This window comes from Canis lupus, chromosome 10 (assembly GCF_011100685.1).
Source record: "Canis lupus familiaris isolate Mischka breed German Shepherd chromosome 10, alternate assembly UU_Cfam_GSD_1.0, whole genome shotgun sequence".
In the NCBI taxonomy this organism is placed as follows: domain Eukaryota; kingdom Metazoa; phylum Chordata; class Mammalia; order Carnivora; family Canidae; genus Canis; species Canis lupus.
The window spans coordinates 21,360,398-21,388,055 of NC_049231.1; the positions used below are offsets into that span (position 1 = coordinate 21,360,398).

Consider the following 27,658-nt stretch of genomic DNA (forward strand, 5'->3'; position numbering starts at 1 on the left):
ATATTTAACTTACGTAACGTACTGTCACTGCACCGTAAACACGCAGAGGCAAAGATTTTTCTGTCTGCTCTGGTGACCGTTCGGATCACACCCAGCACTGAGAACAGGCACGCCACATTCACACGTACCGAGAGACACTGAACGACTCTGCTCGGGCTGCCCTAACATGGCACCACAGACTGGGTGGCTTACACAGTGGGAATTTACTTTCTCAAATGTAAAGGCTAGAAGTCCAAGATCACAGTGTGGGCAAGGCTCACTCCTCTTAAGGCCCCTCTCCTGGGCTTGCAGACGGTGGTCCTGTCCCCATGTCCTCATGTCATCATCCCTCTGTATGTGTCTGTGTCCTGACCTCCTCTTCTTACAAGGACAGCAGGCATAACCTTAGGGCAAACCCATGTGACTCCACTTCACCTTATTTATCTCTTTAATGGCTTGGTGGCCAAATACAGTCACATTCTGAAGTGCTAGGGGTTGGGACTCTACCATAGGTTGAGGAGAGTCAGGGGGTGCAATTCAGCCCACAGGAGAGCAAGGAAAGGAAGTTGTTGCAACTTTCTTTTATGGTAATTCGCTAACATCACTGAATAAGTGTCTCTGTATCATGAAATACAAATCATTTGCTTTAACTCAAAGTTGTGGTTTTTAAATCCTTTTCAAAAGTACAAATAAGCCATGAATCATACTGCAAATTACCTGTCAACAGGGATTCCTGTTCCACCCGCAGTTCACGAAAAAGAAGAATCAAATCAACAGCAACGCCAATTGTATCCAAGTTCCTGTAAAACGTTTTTAAAAAAAGACAAAGTCAAACCCATTAATTTTCTTAAACCTGCATTTCAAATGATGATCCAGGGAATGAAGCTGTGACTTCTGGGTCATGGTGTGTGTGGTAAACAGAATCGTGGCCCCTTGAGCTGTCCACATCATAATCCGAAAGCCTGTGAATGTGTCACATCCCACAGCAAAGGGGACCTTAGGTCATCGGTAGATTCAGGATCTTGAGATGGGAAAATGACCCTGGACTAGCCAGGTGGGCCCACAACAGTGCCAAGCATTCTTAAAAGAAGAAAATGAGAGGGGAGGATGTCAGAATCAGGGAAGGGGCTGTGAGCCCAGGAACGTAGGCAGCTTCTAGAAGCTTCTAGAAAAGGCCAGGAAATGGATTTTCCCCTAGAGCCTCCACAGGGAACTCAGCCATGTTGACCCATTCCAGCCTTCTGAATTCCCGAACTGAAAGATAACAAATCTGTGTTGTTTCATGCCACTAAGTGTTTGGTAATTCATCACAGCAGCAGGAAGAAAGTAATCCAGATTTGGGCAGAGGAAGCAGCGGTGCTGCTGTAAATAAACATCTGACCGTGTGGGAGTGGCTGGGGAAGCTGGCAGGAACCTGGTGGTGGGCAGGGGCTGGAAGAATAGTGAGCAGCACCTGAAACACTCTGATGCCTTTTCTGGCTGCCGGAGGCACGGTCTGTGAGGGCTCAGGATGAAGCGAGGAACCTAGCACTAGGAAACGGGGAAAGGGGATCCTTTCCCCCCAGGGGCAGAAGCTCAGCAAAATCATGAACTTGGGATATTCCACTGAGCACATTTCCAAACCACACGCTGACGGTGTGATCATCTAATAAAATGCCAGGGGCAGAGGTAACAGAGATGAACAGGGAACCAGGTCCTGCTTCGGGGAATTCTCAGTCTAGCCAGACGGCAAAAGGTGCTAAAACTGAGACAGTCACTGGCAAGAAAGTGTGCTCCGCAGAGAAAGCCAAGGGGCTGGCTGGATAACCTTTTCCTGGTGCCCTGGAAGAATCAAAAGGTGATAGTGTTTAGTCCCATGGCAGGAGCGGCTCTTTGAAAAGATTAAGGTGTGACTCACTGCCCTCTGTCACCTCGGCAGAACCCAGGAGTAAGAAGGGGTTATGGAGCAAAGCTCTGTGGAGGACCTTCTAGTCTAACGGTGGGAATTCCCATGACATACATGTGAGATCCACAAGGTTGCTGAAAATGTTTTACTGGTAGAAACTCTGCCAGCTTAGACAAATGCACAGAGAAAGGATGAAAATTTTAAAATTAAAAAAAAAAAAAAAAAAGTGTCAGACTCCCAAAGCCAGACTTCCAGGCAGGAAGTAGGCTGATGGTTCGAAGTACTCAGGTGAACACATGTGCTCCCTTCAGGAAAAAAGAAGGGTGGCTCTGAGGCCAGGACCAAGGGCATAGCCGCAAGCCACAGACAATTCTTCCCAGGCCTTAAAACCGGAGATTTGCCCAACGTGATTCGGAAATTGCTTGGGATCAGTGATTCCTCTTCCCTTCAATTTTCTCCTCTTTCGAAGGATAATGTCTAAAATGGCTATCCTAGGTCTGCCCCCAAACTGCATTTGGGGAGCAGAGAACTTGTCCAGTTCCACAGGCACACAGACAAAGAGGAATTGTGTCCCAGATGGAAGCACATCCAGAGTCTGACCCTTAAGTAATTTAAACAACTGGATAATGAGATTTGGGACTTCTCGGCTGATGAGACTTAGATGAGATTCTGGACTTGAGCTGATGCTGTCGGGGTCAGAAATGTGGGGCCTCAAGAAGCAATGAATTCATCTTTGAATGACCTTTGAACAGGCTACAGGTGAACCACGGTGAGGAACAACAGCCTTCCAAAAATGTCCACACCCACACACTACACTCTGGAACCTGTTAATACGCTATCTAACGTGGCGAAAGAGATGTGGTATGCTAAGAAATATATTTTGATCTTTGTCCTCCATTCCTGTCACAGAGCTCCTAAAACCCTTGGAATTTCTGGTGTGACAAGGCATCTTTTGTTTTTCACAACAAGCCCCTTTCAACATTTATATTTATGCTGATATGTGGTTCTCACTGGGCCTCTAAGGCAGCTTCACATTGGAGTGTGGCTGCCAGAGGAACCAACCAAATGATTACGGAGCTGTAACATTCAACCCAAACCTCCAGACCTCTGGGGAGGAGAAGGATCTGGAGATTGAGTTCAATCACCCACAGACAATGATTTTACCAATGAAGCCTGGGTGATGGAACCTCCATAAAAACCCCTACTAAATGACAAGTATGGAAAATTTCTGTGTGAGTTGGTGAACACATCAGTGCTAGGAGGATGGTGGCATGCCCAGGGGGGCATGGATGCTCTGTGGCTGGCTATCCACTTGTCCTGTGTGCCTCTTCTCCTTGGCTATCCCTAAGTTGTACCCTTTATGGTAAACTGGTAACAGTATGTAAACTGCTTCCCTGAGTTCTGTGAGCCATTATATTGGGTGATCAAACCTGAGGGGTGTCATGGGAATCCCCAAATTTACAGCCAGCTAGGCAGGAATGTAGCTTGGGCACCTCGTTTGCATTTGAAGTGGTGCTGTCTTATGGGACTGAGCTTTTTAAGTTATGGAATCTGATGTCTCTGACTCCAGGTGGGTGGTTGTCAGAACAGAACTGAATTGCTGGACATCCAGCTGCTGCTGAATATCAAAATTGGTCAGAAAATATCATAAGAGACCTTTTAGATATGATTAAATTAATGGTTTTGAGATGGGGACATGATCCTAGCTTATCTGAGTAGGCATCAGGTTATTCTGAGTCCTTATCAGCGGGATGGTCAGTCACAGTTACTGGAAGATGCTATGATGTTGCTTTGAGCATGGGAGGATGGAGCTGTGAACCAAGAACATAGGCAGCATCTAGAAGACAGAAAAACAGAAGAATGGATTCTCTTAGAGACCCCAGAAGGAACTGGCCCTACTGGTAGGCTCACTTGAGGTCACTGAGACTAATTTTCAACTTCTGACTCCAAAACTACAAAATAATAAATTTCTGTTGCTAAGAAAGCACTTAGCTACTAAGTTTGAAGCTATTTGTTATAGCAGCAAAGGAAACTAATATAGGTCCCTACCTTCACTTCTCAACACGAATCAAAATTAAGCCAAGATGTTCACTCCTTAAAGAACATCTTCTTGTTAGACGGTCAGGGTTGGTGTGTCCACAGCAGGATCCTCTCTCCCTTCCCTAAGGCCAGGGGGTCAGAGAGCCACTGCTCCCTTGTTCTTTACTTATCAGGCTGGTAGGAAAAGTAGCTCAGTGCCTGCCTCCCAGAAAAGAAGCTGTACCACCTCTCCTGCTCTTGCCTCTACACCTGTATACAAATGGCTACCAGGCCAATGCACCCACTGGCTATTTCTATATGGCCACATACTTTAAAAGAGAGAGAGAGACCGACCAAAGAAAAGAAAAAAGAAAAATATAATTTCACGACATGAAGATTTTATGAAATTCAAACTTCAATGTTCACAAACAAAGCTGCCCTGGATCACAGACATGGGCATGCATTCACATATTCTCTGTGGCTGCCTTCACACTAGGACAGAACTTAGTGTTCTAAGTTCTTAGGGACAGAGTTCTCAAAGCCTAAACCATTCACCTGGTTCCTGACAGTAAAACCACAGTGACCCCTACAATAGGGGTCATACTGATGTGAGGAGCTAACAGCTTTGGACAGTTTTGAGTACTTCCTGAAACTTCACAGGACTCAGAATATTTGCTTTGCTGTTATACCCCAGTCCATCTACAAAATATAACTCCAAGTCCACACATGGGCAGCACTCAGAAGATGTAAAGGGATCTAGGCCTGTGATCCCTTAGCATCACACCTTTTGATTAACTCCTTATTAACTTAAAATAAAGCACCAGAAAACTCCATAATGGCTGCAATCTGAATCCTGACAGGCTCAAAGATAAGTGACTGTTGTTAAAGTCAGCCTAGAATGTTTTGTGTTTCTAACTGGAAAAATGATTTTTCCAGGAGCTGATGTCCTACCTGGTTGGAATTTCCTGCTAAAAATCAACTGCGGAAAAAATAAAAATAAAAAAAATAAATAAATAAAATAAAAATAAAAATCAACTGCGAGTAACAATCTAGTCCTAGAAGGAAAGAGGCAGAAAAACTAACGTCTTCATATGTTCGTTTTCGTTTCTCCCCAACCATGGCTGCACATGACACATATACCATGGCCACATAGAGTGCCTGCTTTGATGGCCCTGCTACAAGACAGCTGCTTTTTCATTCACCACAGTATTTATTCTTGCAAAGTTTGAATTTTTATAGTGTACATATTATTTTTACACTCAGAAAAAGAAATTAATTTCTAAGACAGTTATATCATCACCATACTTTTATTGCGCTATAGTTCCTGAGGAGCAGAAACACAGTTCCGGGGCAGACCAGGTGCACAGCACAGTAGGCAATCATGTAAGTAATCTCATTTCAAACGCCCGACAGCCCTGGGTGGGAGACACTGCTTGCGCTGACGTACAGAGGAGAAGACTGGTTCTCAGAAGGATTGAGGCCCTCATTCAGGGTCCCATGGCTGCTCAAGGGACAGCACACGCAACAGGGTTGGCGGGTGTCTTGGGGCAGTCACAGCACCACTCCTAACCTGAGCTCTTGAGTCAGAGAGAATGTTCCCCAAATGAGAGACTATCAGACAAGTTCCTTAACCCGAGTCACAGTCTCTTCTTTTGTAAAAGTGGAAAAATAGCAGTATGCTATTTCTGGGATTTGTTCTACAAATAAAACAAGACACTGCAGTTAAGCCTTGGAGACAAAGCCCAGGGTGTAGGGCAAGCCCACCAAATGCCTGCCTTCTTCCCCACGAGGCTGGCAAGGCCCAAGCCAGCATTTCTGAGGCTTGCCTTTCCCTCCCCCATCACAGGAAAGGGACAAAACAAAACAGCCTCTGCCCACCTTCTAGCACATGACTAGTTATGTTTTAAAACGTTAACTATTATTAGCAACATTATTACTGTTCCTATGCATTTACCTGCCAATGGACAGCAGGGTCCATTGAGTATTAAACAACCCTGGCATTCTTCCCCCCTCTCCTTTGATCTTAAAAATCTCATTCATCACATCAAAGCCTCAGGTATAAGACTGTCTAGGGAGCAAAGCAGGTCCCTCGAGTGACTTCTGGACCAGCCCAGCTTCACCCACCACAGCAGTGACAGAGAGGCCTGGAGGCTCTGTCTACGTTCAAGTCCAAGAAAGAAAAGCAAGCGTGCTCTCTGTGGCTTCTGACTTCATCTCAAGCGAAAATGTGTAATAAAAAGCAGATTCCATTAAATCAAAGAGGAAAGGTGCTCCATTCCGGGAGGGGAGAGCAACAAGCAAAACAAGAACGGCACCTGGAGATTCTCTCGTTCATCTTAACTTCTTTCAAAAATATGCATGTTATAAAACAGGTGGAAGGAGACCTTGCAACTCCACACGGTCTTCAGAAATTTTAAATTAGGTCATCTGAGAAATCTACAAACCACGCTCCTTGTTCAAAGTAAACAAAAGGGTAATTAATTAAAACACTAAAACTAATTAAAATATTTACAACTAAATAAAGTGAGGTCTAGAACTACGTATGCCTTTAGAAAGGCAGGATCTGGGATCAGAGAATCAAGATGGGAGTTATTAAAATCACTGTGCTATATCTCTACAACCAAATACCTCAAAACGCATCAGCAATATCAAAATAACCCCTAAGGTTAGAAACACTCTATTATATGTCATTCCATGTATATGCTCGTCTACAACTGTGGCAAGACTGCAGAGAGCCTGTCCCCTGGAGACTAATCCTAGCCTATGGTTAACGCTGGGTAATAATACCTGATACCAAAACGATTTCTCACCAGACCAGTACATATATATATACACACACATATATACACACAAGAAAATACAATCAAAGGTACATTTGTTACTACAAAGAACACTACCTGATGGAATTCTGGTTCACAGAACACTCGATACAAGCATTTCGCAGACACCTGAAGCACTCCGTTATGAGCTGCAGGCTAGAAGCCAGATGTTCCACCTGGGATGGGTCTCTGCAGGCCAGCTCGACAGCATGGGAAGATTTCTTCAAGATGTCCAGGACTCTTTGGAAGATAGTCCTGGGTGCAGTTTCTCTGAAAAGGGATAAAAATGTTACAAACCAGAGGGGAAAAAATCTAATTTCCAAATATCCTATTCAGAAGACTGCTTATACTTATTTCTGCAGGGAAGTGGGCCAGACCTGTCTGCTCTAGCTCCTTAAACTTACAATACAAAATAAAGAGCTACACACACAGAGTGCTTAGACAGGCACCATTCTTACCAACCCTTCCATGTATTATTTAATTAAAGACCATGGAAATAGAGAGGAATTTAAGTAATTTGCCCATATTACTGGGCTAATAATGAGGAGAGCCAGGTTTCCTATAGAAGCAGTCTGACTTGTCACTCCCTGTGACAACCCAAATACCAGTTTCAGGTGAGGGTCTGCGTTTATGGATCTATCCTTAATCAAAACAGAAGATCTATATTCTACGCTCTAGAAAGAGAAAATAACCATTTCCCAGTGCGACCCAATAGGTACTCAAGTACCATTATGAGAAACACTATTCATTAAACTGTCTGGGAGGCCAGCCTGCTATCCAATCTCTAGATACAGAGAAGCTAGCAACACTTGTGCTGAGCTTGTATATATTCAACTGCACAGATGAGGGAAAGAGAGGAGGAGGGAGAGAGGGGAGGAAGGAGGGAGATAAAAAGGAACAGAGACACAGGGATAGAGATGGGGGTGAGAGGGAGAGAGAGCTGGGGGGAGAAAGAAACAGAGGCAAAGGGGGAGAGGGGGAGCAGGCAGGGATCAAGCAAGTGAGGGCACCCTTCCGCCTAGAGTACATGCCCAGGGGAGAAAAATGAATCTGTGGCCGGTCCCTCTGGGCATCTCAGTTCCCACATGCCTCTCATGCCAGAAGCACGGATTGCACCGGCTATCATTACAGAGCTATGAAGATAAGAATTTTTTGTGCAACATGGCACCAAAATGCAAGCCAACTTCCTCATTCCATGAATCTCCTAAAGAAACAGCCCTCTGTTTTATGGTCAGAAGAAAAACTGCTCTGCTAGACAACTGAAGAGATTCTCGAAGATTCCCACTGACCATATGACTGTTCTCCTCTGGCCCTGTCATGGAACCCCAGCACTCTCCACCTCTTCCTCACACTGCGCCAGGTTATCAGGGAACCGAGAGTTCATATGGAACCGCTGACACCAAACCCCCTGGGTCACTGCCAGCTTGGGTGCCAGCAGAGCCCGTCTACACATCTCTCCCTGCCCAAAGCCCAGAGACACGCCCCTCCTTGCACTTCAGGCCCAAGTCCTTGTACTGCAACTGGCACATTTTTACCTCACGGACAGAGGATGTACATTACATTATTTATCAGTGACCAAGTGACCAAATAAAACCGTGAGAGCCCAATGGTACGGTACTTACTTACCCTGTCTCAGTAACTGTAAGAAACAATTACACACATAAGCCATTTTCAATGACAATTTGCCATAAAGAAAATTCACGAACACTCTCGAGACATCTTTAAGGAGTACTAAATACAGTGCAGATGTTAACATGCTAATACCCAAGAGTTTTAAACATTTCAAAGGATGCCAAGCATGATCAGGATTTCTACAACAAAGAAAAAATCTCGTTATCTGCCCCCACTGCACAAAGATGGTGTCATCTCACCTGTGATAAGAGCCAACATGACCTATCCCCCCTGGTCCTTTGTGAGCTACCCTCCCACAGTACCACGTTCCTACCGTGAATGGTCTTCCCTGAAGCCGCTCTTTGAAACCCTAACATCTCTTTTACTCAACACTGATATCAAGCGCATCAAAAGCTCTGGACTCAAACTATGGTAGATGCAAAGGCAAGATGGAAAAAAAGGATTGTTCTTGGGAAAATTGGAGAACTGATATTCCAAGCACTGAACAATTAGTAAGTTCATGAACCATCCTATGAATAATTCCCAATGCTACACGATAATTTGACACATAGGTACCAGGCCTTTCTCCTTTGTTACACTTTTAATCAAAACAAAAATGTTTAACTGAGCTAAGGCCAATCATAATATTCCTGAAGTCAAAATAACTATTAATAGTTGTTAGAAAAGTATCAAGGCAGCACAGGGCACTTCACGTTTGAGATGGGAAGAGAAAATAATTTGGGACTGTGATCACTGTCATCTGCTCTCCCCAGGCTGCACACACATGAATTCCTGGGAACACCAAGCACTAGCAACCCTCTTTGTCTGCTCAAACATGTACCCTCCCCAGAATACATGCTCCACACAACCCCCACCCAACTCTCTGCCTGGAAAATCCTGTGTCTCCTTATGGAGGCCTTTTGAAAACTCCAAGCCCTGGTGAAACTCCTCTGCTACTCCAGGCAGAACAGTTCCCACCTCTACATCCCACTGGAACTCCCTCCGTAAGACTGGACTAATACTTATCCACATTAGATTATACTTGCCTCTCCAACCCAACTATGCTGCTAGCCCATAAATCTTGGGAAAACAGAGCCTGTCCTATTTTTCTCTGTATCTCTAGGGCCCAGGAAGGACATTCACTAATTGTATTTATTCAAGTTTACAACACTGATGTCCATTTGCACACTCGGTAGCATCTGCCTGCCTCACAGGTGCATAACTGAGCGTGCACCCTGAGCCAGTCGCCAGGCCAAGGTGAGCAGGGTAAAATTAGCACATGGGGCAACAGCAACCAGAGAAAGGGAACTATCAAGACATCTGTTTGACTCTTCCATTCCTTTTTTTTTTTTTAATTCTTTTTTTTTAAGATTTTATTTATTTATTCATGAGAGACACAGAGAGAGAGGCAGAGACAGACAGAGGGAGAAGCAGGCTCCATGCAGGGAGCCTGACGTGGGACTTGATCCCGGGACTCCAGGATCATGCCCTGGGCCAAAGGCAGATGCTCAACCACTGAGCCACCCAGGAATCCTGACTCTTCCATTCCTGTTAAGAAATTCATATAGTCTTGACTCCGTATCTCCTTTATCCTCAAAAAAAGGTCATGTTTTCAGTGAGATGTAGAGACCTCTTGACCGATACTTAAACATCTAATTTCTCCTCCACACAGGATACAATGGATGAGCTTAAAGGGGGGAATGTGGCCCAATGGACTGTATTTTAAATTTCCTGAGAACAGAGACTATTTGTTAGATGTCTGGCTCCCCTATAAAGGGCAGAAGGAAAATACCATTTCCTCTAGAGCCACATAATAAATGGTTATAGACTTCATTCACCATCTTTGCATACAATACACGAACAACTTTCATCAGATGTGGACAGAAAGAGCTTTCACTCACCGCCAGTAAGAACTCTATGAAAGCATCTAACAGTCTTGTATATACTTCTTGGCTCCTTGGCAGCCTCGAAAGAAAGCTATTTGGTATAACAGATCCAAAGCAACCCTAATGTACCCTGTCTTCAAGTTCTAAGTTCACTGTCAAGACAACGCAGCTAAATATATGAAATGATTAACGACAGTAAAACAGTAAAGATCAATCGTTCCCGTGTTACAAATGTTACTATTAATAACAGTAATTGCTGTCATTTCTGCTTTAACCAAACTAACACAAAATATTCACAGACTTTAAAAAGCTTAGCTACTTTATTCACAGAAGGCAGAAAGTACTTAGAGGACAATTAAAATTCAACTGTTAGACATTCCTATTACATAGGAATGCATACCCTGAAGACAATACACAAATGAAATGTTACATTACAGAACAAAAAAAAGGGAGGGAGGGTTTGAATTCTACAAAAGATAGAATTTCATTTCCTTCAAGTTTGAACAGATCTGTAGGTTTAATCTTGGCAAGTCCCGTCTGAGTAAAATTAAAGAAAACTCCCTATGACCGTATGTCAGAAATTAGACAGGTCTGCCGTACTGTGTGCACACACATTTTACAGTTAATTCATCAGGCGGGACCTTCTCCTGAAGAGGAAACCAAAGGCTCATCACTGCACTGCCCTGCTGAGACTTCTCTGCTTCAGAAAAGATAGATTCTAATACCTCCCGTTCAGTGAAAAACCAGCATGGGTGGGTTAGAGCAGCGCAACCACTGACACTGAGAAAATCTATTAGGATGCGCCCAAGCTCCCAGATTAAAATAAGAATCCCTGGTTATTATTTAAAACCACGGAACTCTGCTTACTGATCTCTGACCGGGCTAGATTGAACAAAATAAAACAGAAAATAAAAAGATTCACTTCTCCTGCCAGAAACAGCCTGGGGCAGAATTTTGAGATTCATCTTTGCAGACCTCAAACTCTTTTTTTATACTCTTTCTCTCTTCTGTTCCATGTGGAACTCACACTGTCCCTGACAGCCCAGACCAATCCATTTATCTAGAAAAGGCCAGCTAGTAAACACTCTGGAACCAGAGGGCCTGACAATCTCTGGTCACTGCTCCACAACTCTGCCATTGGGGAAAAAAGCAGCCACAGACAAAACTTCTGTGAAGGAACACAGCTGGTGTACTGATAAAGCTCTACTTAACGGACACTGACATTTAAAGTTCATGCAATTTTCAGGTGCCACAAAGTTTATTTTTCCTAACTATTTAAAAATGTAAAAACCACTCACAGGCCATTTAAGGGGGAAAAAAAAGATATGGACATTCATAAAAGGTGGAGGGCCAGAAGTGGCAACCCTGCTTTAAAGAGTCCACACATATCCATCCTCTCCCCACCCTCCCTCAAAATGACATGCTTCCCCCGTTCCCACTGTGCCCAATACAGTCAAAATTCACCTCTCATCAGAACTGAATCATAAATGCACGATGCCAACTCAAAGAAGCCAAGGAAGGGTGAAACTGGCACACAGGTGGAAAAATAAACCACTGGACAGAGTGTCCAGGAACAGCACTGTATTCAAAGAAACCTGACAGGTGACAGCACAGCCACTGAATCTGCAGGGCTGGGCCACTCTGTGGTGCTGCTGCAACCACTTCCCATATGGAAAAAATGGAACTGGATCCTCTCCTGTATACCCAGACAAAGAAAGTAACTCCGGATGCATCTAGGAATATACGTTAGCCAAAACCATAAAGCTTTGGAAGAAAATATGCAGAGAATGTCTTTATGTTCTCAAGCAGAGAAAGGTTTTGTATATAAGGCCTCTTTAAGAACCTTATTAAAACCCTACTCAAGGGACGCCTGAGTGGCTCAGTGGTTGAGCATCTGCCTTCGGCTCAGGGCGTGATGATCCCAAAGTACTAGGATCAGTCCACATTGGGCTCCCTATGGGGAGCCTGCTTCTCTCTCTGCCTCTCTGTCTGTGTCTTCATGAATAAACAAAATCTTAAATCTTAGAAAAAATAAAATAAAACCTTTATCCAAAAAAGTGGTTATTTGAGCACAGAACGGGAGACAGTTAAGGAGGCACTGGTACTTCCCTGGGAGACGAGCATGGATGGAAGGCGAAGGGCTCATGGGGAGGGGGAGGCAGCCAGATGAGGGAATGGAAAGGTAACCTGAGTCAGAGGCAAGACGGAACCGCACCACACAGCCCAGAGGACTTTGGCTTATATCATGCCAGGAACCTGCGGAGGGCTCTAGTGCCCTGCATCCTGAGGGACCCCTCTGACTACTCTGTAATGGTTCGGCCATAGTGGGGGAAAAGAAGGCACCAGGACACCAGTGAGGACACTGTTCTTGGAAAAGACTGGCAGCAGCAGAGCGAGTAAGCAGAGGTCAGACTCTGGATATATTCTTGAAGAGCTGATGGGATCTGATGACAAATCTGTCATGACGGCTATCTCTGAGAAAACGGATTCAAGGAGGACTCCAGAACTGTAGCCTGAGCAACACTGGGAAAAAGGTCTGTGCTGTGCACTGAAGGGGAGAAGGCTGCCTGGAGGTATCCGGGGGCTGAGGGGCTCTGCAGGCTGGGACCGGTGATGCTGGAGGTGCTTACTAGAAATGATGAATTATGCAGAAGGCAGAGGAATCCACAGGCCTGGAGTTCAGAAGGGAAGTGCAGCCAGGGCAAAATGTTACAGCCACCAGCACATGAAGAGTAAACATGGTCAAGCATGAGACTGAACAAGGTCACTGGGGAGCGAAGTAGGCAGAGGGAGGAGAGAGGTCTGAGGACTGAGTCCTGGGAGCCAGGAAGGAACAGCCAAAGAGGGAGGCTTATTCAGAAGAGGGTGGTGGCGTGCAAAGGGGGGGGGGGGGGGAGTGTTTCAAGAAGAAAGATGTGAGCCACTCCATCAGATGCAGCTGGCAGGTCAGGGGAGCGAAGAGATGAAAAGGAGGACTGCTGGTGAGTACCATGGAATGGGTTCTAGAGAAAGTAGGTGAATATAAATCACTCTTCAGAAAACTTCCATTACAAAAGGGAGCAGAAAAATGAGATCACAGCTCAGGGAAATAGAAGAGAGTTTTCCCACAAAGGGAAACATTATAGCAGATGTTTAAATTTATGAAAATAATCCAACAGAAAGGGTAAAAACCTCATGATGATTTTTTTTTGGGGGGGGGGTGATTATTGGAGCACTGAATGCAAAAGGGAGTAAACTGAGTACAGGTCTTGGCGGGGAGGGGCATCAGAGCAGGACCTTTCATCCACAGTCACAGAAGGGAAGGCAGGTGATGGGCACAGACACAGGGAGCTGGGAGACAGGGTGAGGGGGAGTCCTGGAAATTACCTTCTGGTTGCTTCTCTTTTCTCAGTAAAATAGGAAGCCTGGAATGAGAACGAGGGAGAGACAACGGAAAGTTAAGGAAATCAAGTTGACATAGTTGACCAGGAAAGCAAGAGGCCAAATAGACCAGGGAGAGACATGACTGCCGGGCAACTAAGGCAGGCTAGTGATCAAGGTAAAGACAGACCCATTAGCACTGTCATGGAGGGTTTGTCAACTTACTGTGAGACCAGCGAGAATGGCGTAACTTTTCTCCGGCCTTGCTCAGCTACCTGGGCACAGAGGACACAGCAAGGTGGCTTTAATCAGAGCTGGAATTGTCCCAGGGAAGCCTGAGGCAAAGCTAAGAAAGGAGAAAGGGAACTGAAGGTGGATACAAAAGCAAATGCTTTTATTACGGACCCATCAATCAAAAGCAGATGAGGAAAACGTAAACCTGAGTAACAAAAGGGACAGGAAACGGAGGTTGTAAGATAGGCGCCTGGCTGGCTCAGTCAGTAAAGCATGTGACTCCTAACCTCAGGGTTGTGAGTTTGAGCCCCACACTGACCATGGAGTGACCATGGAGCCTATTTAAAATTTAAATAGAAATAAACAAAAAGAAATAGTAAGATCAACAGACTGTAGGTCCTGGTGGGGCTGGAGACCCCTGGGGGAGGTGACCTAGAAGGAGTGGGACTCCTGAAGCTGAGACTGTGGCAGGAAGGCAGCTACAGTTAATGACAAGGCCAAGATGGTGCTGGCAGTATGGTTACGTGGGGTGGAGGTCAATATCACGGACGGAGAGAAGGCCGGAGAGATCTATGTGAATACTGAAACGACCAAGATTTAAAAGACGGGCAGTGTACCGTTAACAGTGACCTGAAGTTCATTCAAGGAACACAGTGAAGTGACCCACGCAGCCCTCAAACAGCTAAACACCACCACACACGTTCACACTGACGGCATGAAATGGAGGCTAGAGGGTTCCAGAGGAAAAGGCCGAGAACGTCCAGCATGCCTTCAAGCCCAGGGCACACTGGAGAGAGAGAACAGCCTTGGAAGACCTCCCAGAAACGCAGCCCTCAGAGGCAAGCCATGTTTCACTTAGATCACGAAGATCAATGTTCAGAAAAGAAAATGAGGAAGTGGAGAATTCTGCAGAGGGCACACGCGAAGAAGGGTCTTAAGAGCCCAGTCATCAGAAAAGGTTCATAGAAAGCCTTAAGGGAATTGGGGAGAACAGAGAACCTAGTTCACCATATAAATGAGAAAATCAGCTTGTGAACTGCTACCAAAACCCCTGCCGAGATTTTATTTTCAGGGGCGCTGAAACCACAAGTCACTTCGGGGAGAATCCATGTCTTTACGCTACTGAGGTTTTCCATCATGGAATAATGGTCTGTCTTACCATTTGTCTTCTTTAATGTCCTTTGATAAAGCTGTGCAAAATTCTCAATGACGGGAACAGCTACTAACCCTTAAATCCTGCGTATTCCGTGCCAGGCACTTCAGTGAGCCCAAGACACACACACACACACACACACACACACACACACTCTGCTCCGAGGCTGCAGCAAGAGCCTCGCTGGCTTGCACATGGTCTCCTGAGCTCTGACACGACAGGGCCAGGCCCGCAGCCAGCAGAGAGCTTGACTCAGCGTAGCCAAGCCCAGGGCTCCTGCGCCTCTGAGTGAGTTCCCTTGCCCACAGTCCGGGGACCACTACAAAAGACTAGAAGCATGGAGAGCTGAGAAATTCTGCTCTGAGGGCACTGGTGGTCACAGCCCCGACCTTATTTATTTTGACTTGCTGGCTCCGACTTTTTCCTGTCTGTTTTGTCCATTTGAGATAATTGAATGTGAGGGGTGGCTCACCCTGACCACATCTGTATTTTGAAGCTGAGTCAGAACACCTTACCAATTAGTTCCATGTGCTCTTCCAGCTCATGGCCTAGGTAAAAATAAAAGGAACTGTCATCCTACCCTGAAAAGTGCTTTTTATAGTGTGACTTAATTGATGTTCTCTCTCAACAAAACTGATCTGAATCATGGTTGAGTCAAGATGCCATATGGTGACCTTAGCTAAGCTGACGACGCGTGCGGGATTTTTTGGGTTTTTCGTTTTGTTTCATTTTTTGTTTTTGGTGCAAAGATTCTTGCTGGCTGGAGGCTCAGTAACGTTTGAGGAAAACCTAGGAGTATGTGAGTATGTGTGTACACAGACAGGTTTATTTTTGAGTTCGGTAGTACGCTGACCTCTAAAGTGCTCATCCTATTCCCTTTGTGAAAGTTCATCAACATAGTTATACAAGCAATTAGAAATACCAAGGCACTTTTTTACCTCTTGAAATTATAGTCCCCTGTCATATTTGGTATTTTTTTCTATTCTATTCTATTTTTCTATTCTTGCTAGAATCTTTCTGCTACACTCCCTCTTTATATCTAAGGACTCAAGAAAATTAAATATTCAAGAAATAGTAAGAACACCATCAAGTGCTCATCCTATTCCCTTTGTGAAAGTTCATCAACATAGTTATACAAGCAATTAGAAATACCAAGGCACTTTTTTACCTCTTGAAATTATAGTCCCCTGTCATATTTTTTTTTCTATTCTATTTTTTCTATTCTTGCTAGAATCTTTCTGCTACACTCCCTCTTTATATCTAAGGACTCAAGAAAATTAAATATTCAAGAAATAGTAAGAACACCATCAAGTGCTCATTCTGTGCTAGGTCTTTAAGCAGGTACTGAGAACTAAGGTACTGAGGGAACTAAGGTACTGAGGGAACTAAGGAGAAGCCTGCCCTCAGGCTGACCTGATTCTAGTGGGACCAGCAGGTGACTCTGTGATTACAGCACCATAGGAAGTTCTTTCAGAGAGGGAAGCACAGAGCGCCACAGGGAACACAGGGCAGGAAGCACCTCGAAGATCAAAATAGGCTTTCAGTAGAAAGTGAAACAGTCATTAAATCTTGAGGGAAAATCAGGTGTGTGTATGCACAAAGGAATGAAGGCATAAGACATTCAGTATTCTGGCATTTGAGCTGTTGCCCTGTTAAGTGCTGACTATAGCTCTTTACACTATATCAACTACTGTTGCTAAACATGGGCATGTGTGAAGGCATCAAAGTAAACCAAACTAAAAGCTCTGGAGTAACCAGGACAATCATTACTGACTGGCTCCAGGACAGCGCTTAGAAGGGATGTTCTCAGTACAGCCACTGCCTGCGCATCACACTATGCAGTTCAACACGTAAAGAGCACTCAAAACGGACCAGGAGCTGCATCAGAGATGCCTGTCACACCTGACCCATCTCCCCCCTCCATTCCAAATGATGTAATAGTGGTTATTTTTTTTTTTTATTTTAAGATTTATTCATAAGAGACACAGGCAGAGGGAGAAGCAGGCTCCCTGCAAGGAGCCCAATGCGGGACTCGATCCCAGGATCACGACCTGAACTGAAGGCAGGTGCTTAACCCCTGAGCCACCCAGGCGTCCCTTGTGGTTATTTTTAAAATACATAAATATGCAGCCCTGCTTTAAAACAACACATATGTCCATACTCAAAAACTGAATATAAATGCTCAGCTACAATCAGGTCTACGACCGAAGGGCGAAGCACACTCAGGACGGGCAGAAGTGCCCGCCACCACGTGGCCATTATGGCCAACACGAGCCAGTAAGCACCAGGATGGGCCTCCCCTGAATTGAGAGACGAAAGAGTATGGTAGGAATTACCAAAAATCCAAGGCAATCCAAATACCCATCAGCAAGAGAAAGGGTAGGTAAATTATGACTTCCCCTGCTGGTATGCTTTACAACAGCTGGAGGTAATGATGTAACTGGCAGCTCACAAACATAACGTAAATACCACTTGCACACTGTAGAGTATTCGGTGTATCATTTATGAAGTCAAGAGGGAAGAATGGGATTGGACAGTGAAACAAAGAGCCTTCCCACCACCATCCCCACCTCCAGTGTTCAGCCCTGGTGTGTGATCCCTCCCATGACCGTGACCATGACCATGACAACACACAGGAGAAAGGGCAGGTCCCTTCCAAGATTGTAGAGAAGCTCCAGCGTCCACCTTGAGGACACTCTCTTGCATCGCTGCCATGGAATGAGCCAGCTGCCAGGGCGTGAGCAGCCCTAGGGGAGGGTCCATGCGGCAAGGAACTGAAGCTTCCCGCCCAAAGCCTTGGGATCGGGCCTCCAGCCAGTCAGGCCTTCAGAGGCAGGTTGACCGAGTGGACAGCCTGACTGTGACCACAGAAAAGACACTAAGCCAGATCCACCCAGCCAAGCAACTCCTGACCTTCACAAACTGTGTGAAATAACAAATGTTTGTGGTTTCAAGCTGCTACCTTGTAGGTTAATGTGCTCCCATCCAGAGGGCATTAACCGTATCAGTAGTGTTTTGAACTTTGAGAGTACAAGAGGAAACTTTCATGTTTGTTGATTTTGCAAGTGAAATGCATGGGTACTGGGTTGGATCATGTGTTCTATCATCTTCCATAAAGGCACTGAGGTTATTACGTATTTGTGGTTTTGATTTGTCATGAGTTTAAAAATAAGCAAACAAACCAACAAAAACACTAGGATGAAAACTAATGAAAAGCTTCAATTTCCTTTTCCAAAGAGTGCACACTAAGGATGTTATCAATGTCAGCTCCTAAAGCAGTCATTCTATGCAAACACATCTACCATCCTCTGCCTAAGTCACAACACTGTTGCTTTCAAGCATTTGCTTTTTTTTTTTTTACCAGAAATTCTTACAGCTTCTTAAAATTATGTAATATTGCTAAACACCTTTGTACCGAGGAATTAAAATTGTGGCATGAAATCACTGCCCAAATCTTAAATCTGAAAAACCATTTTTTTTCCTTCCCCTGAGTTTGTTTTTATACCTACTTCTCATTCCAAAGTTTCAGAGGCAGTTCCATAAGCCTTTTAAAACAAGAACCTGATTGTGGAAATGAGATGAAATTGAAGACTTTGCAAGCACGACTTTAAAATACACAAAATTCTGGGGATCCCTGGATGGCTCGGCATTTGGCGCCTGCCTTCGGCCCAGGGCGTGATCCTGGAGTCCCAGGATCAGGTCCCACATCGGGCTCCCTGCATGGAGCCTGGTTCTCCCTCTGCCTGTGTCTCTTCCTCTGTGTGTCTCTCATGAATAAATAAATAAAATCTTTAAAAATGAAAAAAAATAAAAATAAAAACAAAAATACACAAAATTGTCAAGAGTTACCGCACATTTCTTTTCACTCTGGACTCTGGCTAGAGCCTGCAACGTCCCACTGGCCATATACCAGAAACTGTTCTGGACTCTCTACATAAAGCACACTCTAATACCTACATCAACCCTACCAGGCATGCATTCTAATACCCATTTTCTTTTGTGGAGTGGTGAGAAGGGTAGAACCTTAAGGGCAGAAAATTAGATACAATTTTACATACGGCAAAATACACAAATCATAAATGTCAGTTTAAGAGTTGGGACAAGGGGGATCCCTGGGTGGCTCAGCGGTTTAGCGCCTGCCTTCAGCCCAGGGCATGATCCTGGAGACCCGGGATCGAGTCCCACATTGGGCTCCCTGGATGGAGCCTGCTTCTCCCTCTGCCTGTGTCTCTGCCTCTCTCTCTCTGTCTCGAATGAATGAATGAATGAATGAATGAATGAATAAATAAATAAATAAATAAATAAATAAATAAATAAATAAATAAATAAATAAAATCTTTAAAAAGGGGGGGGGGGGGGGAGTTGGGACAAAATCATGCCCCAAGCAACCAATACCCCCACCTAGATACAGCATGTTTCTTTTGCTACAGAAAATGCCCTCATGTTCCTTTCCAATCAATCCCCAACCTCTTTCAACAACCACTGTTCAGATCTGTATCACCACTGATTAGCTTTACCAATTGCAGAATGTCATAAACACAAAATCACACACTACATACTTGGGTGTCCGGCTTCTTTCACTCAGTATGCCACTGAGATCCACCCACACTATTGTGTGTATCGATGGTTCATTCATTTAAATTACCAAACACTTTTACCCATTTCCCACTGGTGGTCATTGGAGGTGCTTCTAAGGCTATTATCAATAAAGCTACCACAAGGATCTTTTTATATGTCTTTTGTGGGGGCACCTAGGTGGCTCAGTCAGTGAAGCATCTGCCTTTGACTCAGGTCATGATCCCAGGGTCCTATGATCAAGCCCCGTGTAGGGCTCCCTGCTCAGCCGGGAGTCTGCTTCTCCCCCTCCCTCCATGTGCTCTCATATAAATAAATGAAATATATTAAAAAAATAGTAAGTCTTCTGTGGACATATGTTGCTTCTCTTAGGTAAATACCTAGTCATAGGCAGGTATATGTTAAACTTTACAAAGAACTGCCAAAATGTTTCCCGAGGCAGGTGTACCATTTACACTCCCACCAGCAAAGCAGGAGAGTTCCAGTTGCTCCACATCCTCGCCAAAATCTGATGCTTGTCAGTCATTTTAATTTTAGCTATTCTGATGGGTATGCAGAGCTATCTCATTACGGTTTTGTTTATAAAAGCTCTACTGAGGGGCGCCTGACTGCCAGTCAGTTAAGCATCCCACTCTTAATTTCAGCTCACATCATGATCTTAAGGTTCTGGATCGAGCCCTGCATTGGGTTCCATACTGGATATGGAGCCTTAGGATTCTCTCTGTCTCTCTTTCCTACTCTCTCAAAAATTAATTTAAAAATTTTCAAAATAAAAGCTTTATTGAAATATAATTTACATAGCATATAATGTACTCATTTCAAGTATATAATTTTATGGATTTCTGTATATTATTAATTTTTTTATCATGGTAAAATGTAACACAGTAGTCCCCTACATCCACAATTTCGCTTTCTACAGTTTAAGTTACCGCAGTCAACCACAGTCCAGAAGCAGATGCCTACGTCATTCATCACACTTCATCCCATCATGTAGACATTGAACCTTCTCACATCATCACAAGGGTGAATACAGCACAATAAGATATTCTGAAAGACAACATTCATATAACTTTTATTACAGTATGCTATTACTGTTCTATTTAACTTTTTTTTTTAAAGATCTTATTTATTTATTCATGAGAGACAGAGAGAGACAGAGACAGAAACACAGGAAGAGGGAGAAGCAGGCTCCCCCTAAGGAGCCCAATGCGAGACTCGATTCCCAGACTGGCATCACGCCCTGAGCCCAAGACAGATACTCAACCACTGAGCCACCCAAGCATCATTTTACTATTAGTTAGTGCTGTTACTCTCTTACAATGCCTAACTTTTAAGTTAAATGTCATCAAAGATAGTATGGATAGCAAAAAAACATAGTATACTATCTACAGTTTCAGGTATCCACTGAGGGTCTTGGAATGTGTCCCCAAGGCAGGGAACTACTGTCTATTTAACATAAATTTTGCCATTTTGACCATTTTTAAGTATAAAACCCAGTGGCTTGAATTATGTTCATATTGTTGTGCAACCATCACCATGATCATTCCAAAACTTTTTGAATACCCCAAACAGCTCTATAACCAGTAAGAATTAACTCCTCCCCACTCCCAATTGCTGGTAACCTCTAATATGCTGTCTCCAATTTGTCTAATTCTAGGTACTTCTTTTAAGAGGAATTATATAACATTTGTCCTTTCATGTCTGGCTTCCTCCACTGAGCATGTTTTCAAGGTTCATCCATATCATAGCATGGATCAGCACCTCATTCCTTCTCACTGCTAATATGGATAGTCCATATTTTGTGTATCCATTCATCTGCTGATAGGCACTTGGGTTGTTTCCATCTTTTGGCCATTGTGAGTAATGCTACACTGCTCGTTGGCACATAAGTATGTGTTGGAGCCTCTGCTTTCAGTTCTATGATACACACCTACGAGTGGGACTGCTAAGTCGTATTCACTTTCTGAGGAGCCACCAAAATCTTTTCCATTCTAGTTATACCATTTGACATTCCCACTAAACGTGTCCAAGTGTTCCAATTTCTCCACATCCTCACCAACACTTATTTTCCTTTTTTTTCTTGTTACAGCTATCCTAAAGAATGTAAAGTGGCATCTCATTTTAATTTGCATTTCCTTAATGACTAATGACAATGAGTACTTGTCATTAGTGTTGTTGGCCACCTATAGACTGTTATCTTCTTTTGTGAAGCACAGGATTTTATCAATTTTTTTAATTGAGTTTGTCTTTTTATAATCGTGTTTTAAGAGTGCTTTGTATATTCTAAAACAAGTCTTTTGTCAGATACATGAATTCCAAGTATTTTCTCAGTTTATGGCTTGCCTTTTCATTTTCTTAATAGTGTCTTGTGATGAGTAAAAGTTCTTAATTCTGATAAAGTCTAATTTGATAAAGTCAATTTTTTCTTGATGGTTGGTGTTACCTGTGTGCTGGGTAAGAAATATTTACCTACACTCCAAGTCACAAAGATATTCTCCCATGTTTTCTTCCCAAAACGTTATAGTTTCAGCTTTTATGTTGAGGTATTTTTTGTGGATGGTGCAATGTGCGGGCCAAAGTTCATTTTTTCCAATTAGATATCAAGTTGTTCTACCATCATTCTTAAAAGAGTTTTTAGGTTATGGTTTTGAGTTTGCAAATATTCTTCAAAGGGAAGACATCTGGAAATGACCTCAATTCTCCTTACACAGCATTCAGCATTCAATAAAAAAGACAGGACCATATTACTGAACACAAGAAAAACGGACAATAGAAAGTCATCAAGCACATTTTTGTGCTGCTTTTAAGTAGGCTCCACACCGAGTGTGGAGAGCCCAATGTGGGTCTTGAACTTGAAACCCTGAGATCAAGACCTGAGCTGAAACCAAGAGTCAGATGCCTAACCAGCTGTGCCACCCAGGTGCCCCAACGGCACATTCTTTCAAATAACTATAATTAATATGTTCAAGTAGTAATGAATCTTTATTAAAAAAGAATCAGAGACATTCTGTAATATGATAATTCAAAAATGCAGTATCTGAAACTAAGAATACAGCAGACAACAGGGGACTAGACACAACAGAAGAGAGGATCAGAAAACTAGAAAGCAGATTAGTAGCAAATTTTCAAACGGAAGCTCTGAGAAGGGACAATAGAGAAAGAAGTCTATGATACATATAAAATACAGTGAGGGGCCCAAGGGGGGGCTCAGTCATTTAAGCATCTGACTCTTGGTTTTAGCTCACGTCGTAATCTCAAGGTCGTGAGATTGAGCCCCAAAACCACCCCTGCACTCAGCGGGGAATCCACTTGAAGATTCTCTCCCCGTGTGTGCATATGCACATGCACGCGCTCTCTAAAATGAATAAATCTTTAAAATATATATAACATATAGTGAAAGGTTTAACATGTGTGTGGAGTCCTAGAAGGAACGGCAAGAATGGGGAAGAAACTTCTGAAGACATACCAGCTGATGTATTGATAAAAAACATCAAATTCAAGAAGCATTATCCAAACAGAATAATCTAAACAAAAGCCAAACATCTCTACCCTCCTGGGCCTTCTATTATAGAAAGAGGCAGAGAACCAAATAAAAAAAAAAAAAATTAAAAAAAAAAAACACTACAAATAATACACAGTATGTTAAAATATAATAAGTGCTCTCTTAAAAAAATAGAGTTTATATAGCAATGGAGTTCACAAGGATGGAGGGAAACAGTTGCACTTTTAAACAGGATGTACAAAACCTGGAAGAAAGTAAACAGAAAAACAATTTTCACTAAACAGATTAAAAAGGAAAAATAAGCCATCCTGAGGGAAACTAAAAAAAATATACGTATACATACATATATAAGCATACATACATACATACATTCTCTACATGAGACTGGAAGAAAAGACCAAGTATGCACAATGAGTAATAAGCTATACACATACCAGCAGTTCCACAAAAATTTGTTAAGCACCTGTGATTATCAACTCCATGCTAGATGCTAGAGATACAGTGAATGTGATATGCTCACTTCATGCAAGAAGCTTATCATATGGAAGAACAAGGAAGTATTAGTTTACATAAGAGAATAATTTATAGAAAGTAGTATCCAAATGTTTCATTACTTCAGAAATACTCAGGAACCAGAACATAATCTTCCCTATAGAAAAAAATATAGAGCAGCACTATCCAACAGACCTTTCTACAATGATGAAAACATTCCACATCTGCAGTGACCAATAGGGCAGCCACTAACCACATGTGGTTACTGAGTACTTAAAATGTGGCTAGTGCAAGTAAGGAACACAATTATTCATTTCACTTATTTCTAATTATTTTAAATCACCACACGCAGCTAGTGGCTACTTAATGGACAGTAGAAGTATAGAATATGACAACAAATTTCATTTGGCTCTACATGTTAACATGGGGATCTGGCTACATCATTAAGAGAGATGATGTAGAGATACGCCATGAAAGTAACTAAAGGGTTGGAAAACCTCCAGCAAAAACCCAAAAATAGAAGCTTTAATGTATTTATATCTTACTTTTTTCAGAAATTACAGCAAGAAAAATCACTTGTCAAATATAGTTTAAAATGCAGATATGTACATTAAACAAAACATTATAAAACAAATTTAATGGGTAAGAAACAAAATTACCTTCCACAGAGGAGAAAGAGCTGAGTAGTACCTTTTAAAAAAAAAAAAAAAAAGATTTATTTATTGCAGAGACAGAAAAGAGTATGCATGAACCAGCAGAAGGGGCAGAGGAAGAGAGAGAAAGAATCCCAAGCAGACCCCACATTGATCACAGAGCCCAATGCAGGGCTGGATCTCATGACAATGAGATCACGACTAGAGCAAAAACCAAGAGTCCAATGACGAACCGCCTACACCACCCAGGTGCCCCACTGAGTACTATCTTAATACTGGTATTTTACGACTCTAAGCAATTTTCAATGGACTTTTGTGTTTAGAATACTATCCAAGAAGTGGGTTATAGAATCCAGAGCATGCAGAATTTAAATTGGTATATTAATGATCTATTGCTACATAATAAATTATCCCAAAACTTAGCAGTTAAAAACAATAACACTTATGGTCTCACGCAGGTCTGAGGGTCAGGAATCTGGGAGTGGCTGAGTGGGGTGGTTCTGGCTTAGGGTCTCATAAGGGTCACAGAGGGCTGAGGGTTTCCCCTAGACTAAGCTTATCCACTTCCAAGATGGCTCATCACATTCCTCGCCACACTGATCTCTCTGCACAGATGCTTGAGGGTCCTCATGACATGGCAGCTGACTGTGTCAGTTCTCTGCACAGATGCTTGAGTGTCCTCATGACATGGCAGCTGACTGTGTCAGTGATTCAAGAGAGCAAAGAGGGAATTGCACTGTCGTTTAGGACCTAGTCTCACGCACTGTCACTTCTGCCATAATCTAGTATAACAAAAGCAAGTCACTAAATTCAGCCCACACTCAAGGAAAGAGGAATTAACCTCCTCCTCTTGAAGGATGGAGTATCAAATAATTTATGGATACATCTAAAATGACTACAATAGAACATGAGTATTTCCATTCACTTGCAGGTTGCTAGAAATTGTAATGAGATCCTCAGGTCCCTTTCCCTGGAAACCCAACAATAAATTATATCCCTTCTAATATAGCTTTGACTGTTTTCTAAAAAGCAAGAGATGAAACACTATTGGGTTCTTGGTCACTTACAATCCAACCACTTTTTAACAGGTTCTGTTAAATAAATGGCACGGAACACCACGCTATACATATAATGTTATGGATCCTCAAGATAAATTCTGCAAAGTGAGCAGTTTTATCCAACCATTTTCAAGATGAGAAGTAAATCCAGAAATGTAAGCCTCAATCTTGTTCAGGTCTACCTGGGTTCCAAGTTTTTGTTCTTCTGCTATAGGATGCTTCTCTTGGCTCCAGCTACCACAGAGGCTAGTGTCTGTAACATCAAACATACAGCAAGTATCACAAAATACATTACTTCAGCTAAGATTTTCTTCTTTTGTTCCATCAATTACTTTCTTTCCTCAGCCTGTTTTTTGTTTTGTCTGGTGTTTTCTACATGCTGCTCTGAGGTCTCATTTTGCTTCACTTTGTGTCCCATCCTCCCTCTGGGTCCACCTGCAGTGGCAGAGAAACTAGTAACTTGCTGGAACCAAAAACAACAGCCTAACCTTACAAACCCTCACGGAGGGCTGTCTGCACCATAATTCTGCCTCCCCATCCCAAGACCTGCACAGCACTTCACCTGTCCCTGGTCCCCAAACTCTGCCTGGAACAAAGACATCGACCCAGAAAACCTTAAGCCAAATGAGGTAAGCTTCTTCATTTGCTCGTTCTCCTCCAACAATCCAACTGGACCCTGATGCCTGTCCCTTCAACCCTGTAAATATTTTTCAGTATTTATTCTATCCATCCCCATGAACAATGTCCTAATGCAGGCAATTTTCTCTTTCCCTTGGGCTTATGCATCAGTTTCTTCAAAGTCTCCTGCCTCTAGCCTCACTCTAATTTATCCCCCCATATGGCAGAGAGTTCTTTCTAATACCCACAACTTAACTTGCCACTCCCTTGAAAGAACCTTCAATGGCTCCCCATCGACTCTCCTCACAACAGTCAAGAAGGGCCTTGTAAACTGGCTCAAGGTCTTGGATTTTATCCCACTGATTATAAAAATGGTTTGAATGTCTCCTCTGATCTCCATCTGACCTGGTGTTTGAATGCCTCCTCTATACCAGACACCTCACCTATATTATTTCATTTAATCTTCTTGGAACCCTATAAAATCTGCATATAATCCCTTTGCATATATACTGCTCTAATAAGCCCTCTCATCTGTAAGCCATGAATCTAAAGTCTTTCCTTGCCCACTATCTATTCAACAGATCCAAATTCCCTCTGTATCACCACCTTCTTGTCTAGAGCCCTTTACAATTTCACACAGCAATTTCCCTGTTGTGCTTGAAAAAAAAGGATTATGTCCCATTCACCTCAGCCCCAGCAAAGAACCTATTTCAGAGTAGGTGCTCAGTAAATGGCTGAAAGATGATAATCGACTAAAAGGAAGGTCCACTGTGGTACAGATGTGCTGACGTATTAACTCACAATCCAACCAGGAGTATCATTATCAATTAACGTATCTCCAAAAAAACCCACAGAAGCTACCCTGGGCTTTGACCGCTCCTTCAACAGCTCACTGCTTCTACTGTGATCTAAGGGAGCAGAAGTGCTCAGACCAAGGCGGCCCATTTAAAGATCAAGGGTGGGGGGTGGGGGCAGCCTGGGTGGCTCAGCGGTTTAGGCGCCTGCCTTCCGGCCGGGTGTGACCCTGGAGACCCGGAATCGAGTCCCACGTCGGGCTCCCTGCATGGAGCCTGCTTCTCCCTCTGCCTGTCTCTACCTCTCTCTGTGTCTCTCTGAATAAATAAATAAATCCTTACAAAGGGCCTCTAGAGATTGACCATCTGGACCAATCTGCGTCTAGCTGTGCGTTCTTGCAGGGCTCTCACTACTCTGTGTACACACCCCCCCCCCCCACGAGAAAACTATTCCCCGGCTCCCCAGAGCAGGACTTCCCAGTAAAGAACTTCATTTTCCAACTTCACGTAGCACAAAACCTGGCACGTGGGGAACCATCACTAACTGTGGTAAGAATAAGAATGCCAGCTAACATTCAGTGAAGTACTACATACTAAGAATTTAATATGCATTATCTCATTTAATCCTTACAGCAATCCTCGCAGGGAAGTGCCGTGCGACATTATTCCCACCTGAACAGAGGACGTCACGGAGGCCCAGAGACCAGAACACAATCAAACAAGCACTGGCTCAGAGCATCGTATACTTTGTATTTCCACATGCTTTATTTACGTCATTTATCCCTCTGTACAATCCAGCAACGAAAATATGCATTATATTCACATTTTAGACCCCCAAAAAAGGTTAAGGCTTGGAGCAGTCGTCCCGGAGCGCACAGCCTGGAAGGCCAGGAACCACGCAGGTCGCGCAGAGTCGGGGCGCCGCTGCACTGGGCTATGCTGCCCGCCACGAGCAGTGCCCCGCGACCCCGCCCCGCCCCCGGCCCGACCCGACCCCACCAGGACGCAGCTACGCGACCG

The 27,658-nt window shown here is 43.5% G+C and overlaps 1 protein-coding gene across 3 annotated transcripts in view; it reads right to left on the reverse strand.

Annotated features, from left to right (window-relative positions):
• ATXN10 (ataxin 10) overlaps positions 1-27,658 on the reverse strand; it is a 163,542-nt gene that overhangs the window by 135,417 nt on the left and 467 nt on the right. For all 3 annotated transcript variants that reach the window (XM_038550220.1, XM_038550221.1, XM_038550222.1), the window contains exons 2-3: positions 6,781-6,972; positions 697-779 (exon numbers count right to left, since the gene is read on the reverse strand). In XM_038550220.1, the coding sequence (XP_038406148.1) occupies positions 697-779; positions 6,781-6,972 (275 nt within the window). The remainder of the gene's footprint in view (positions 1-696; positions 780-6,780; positions 6,973-27,658) is intronic.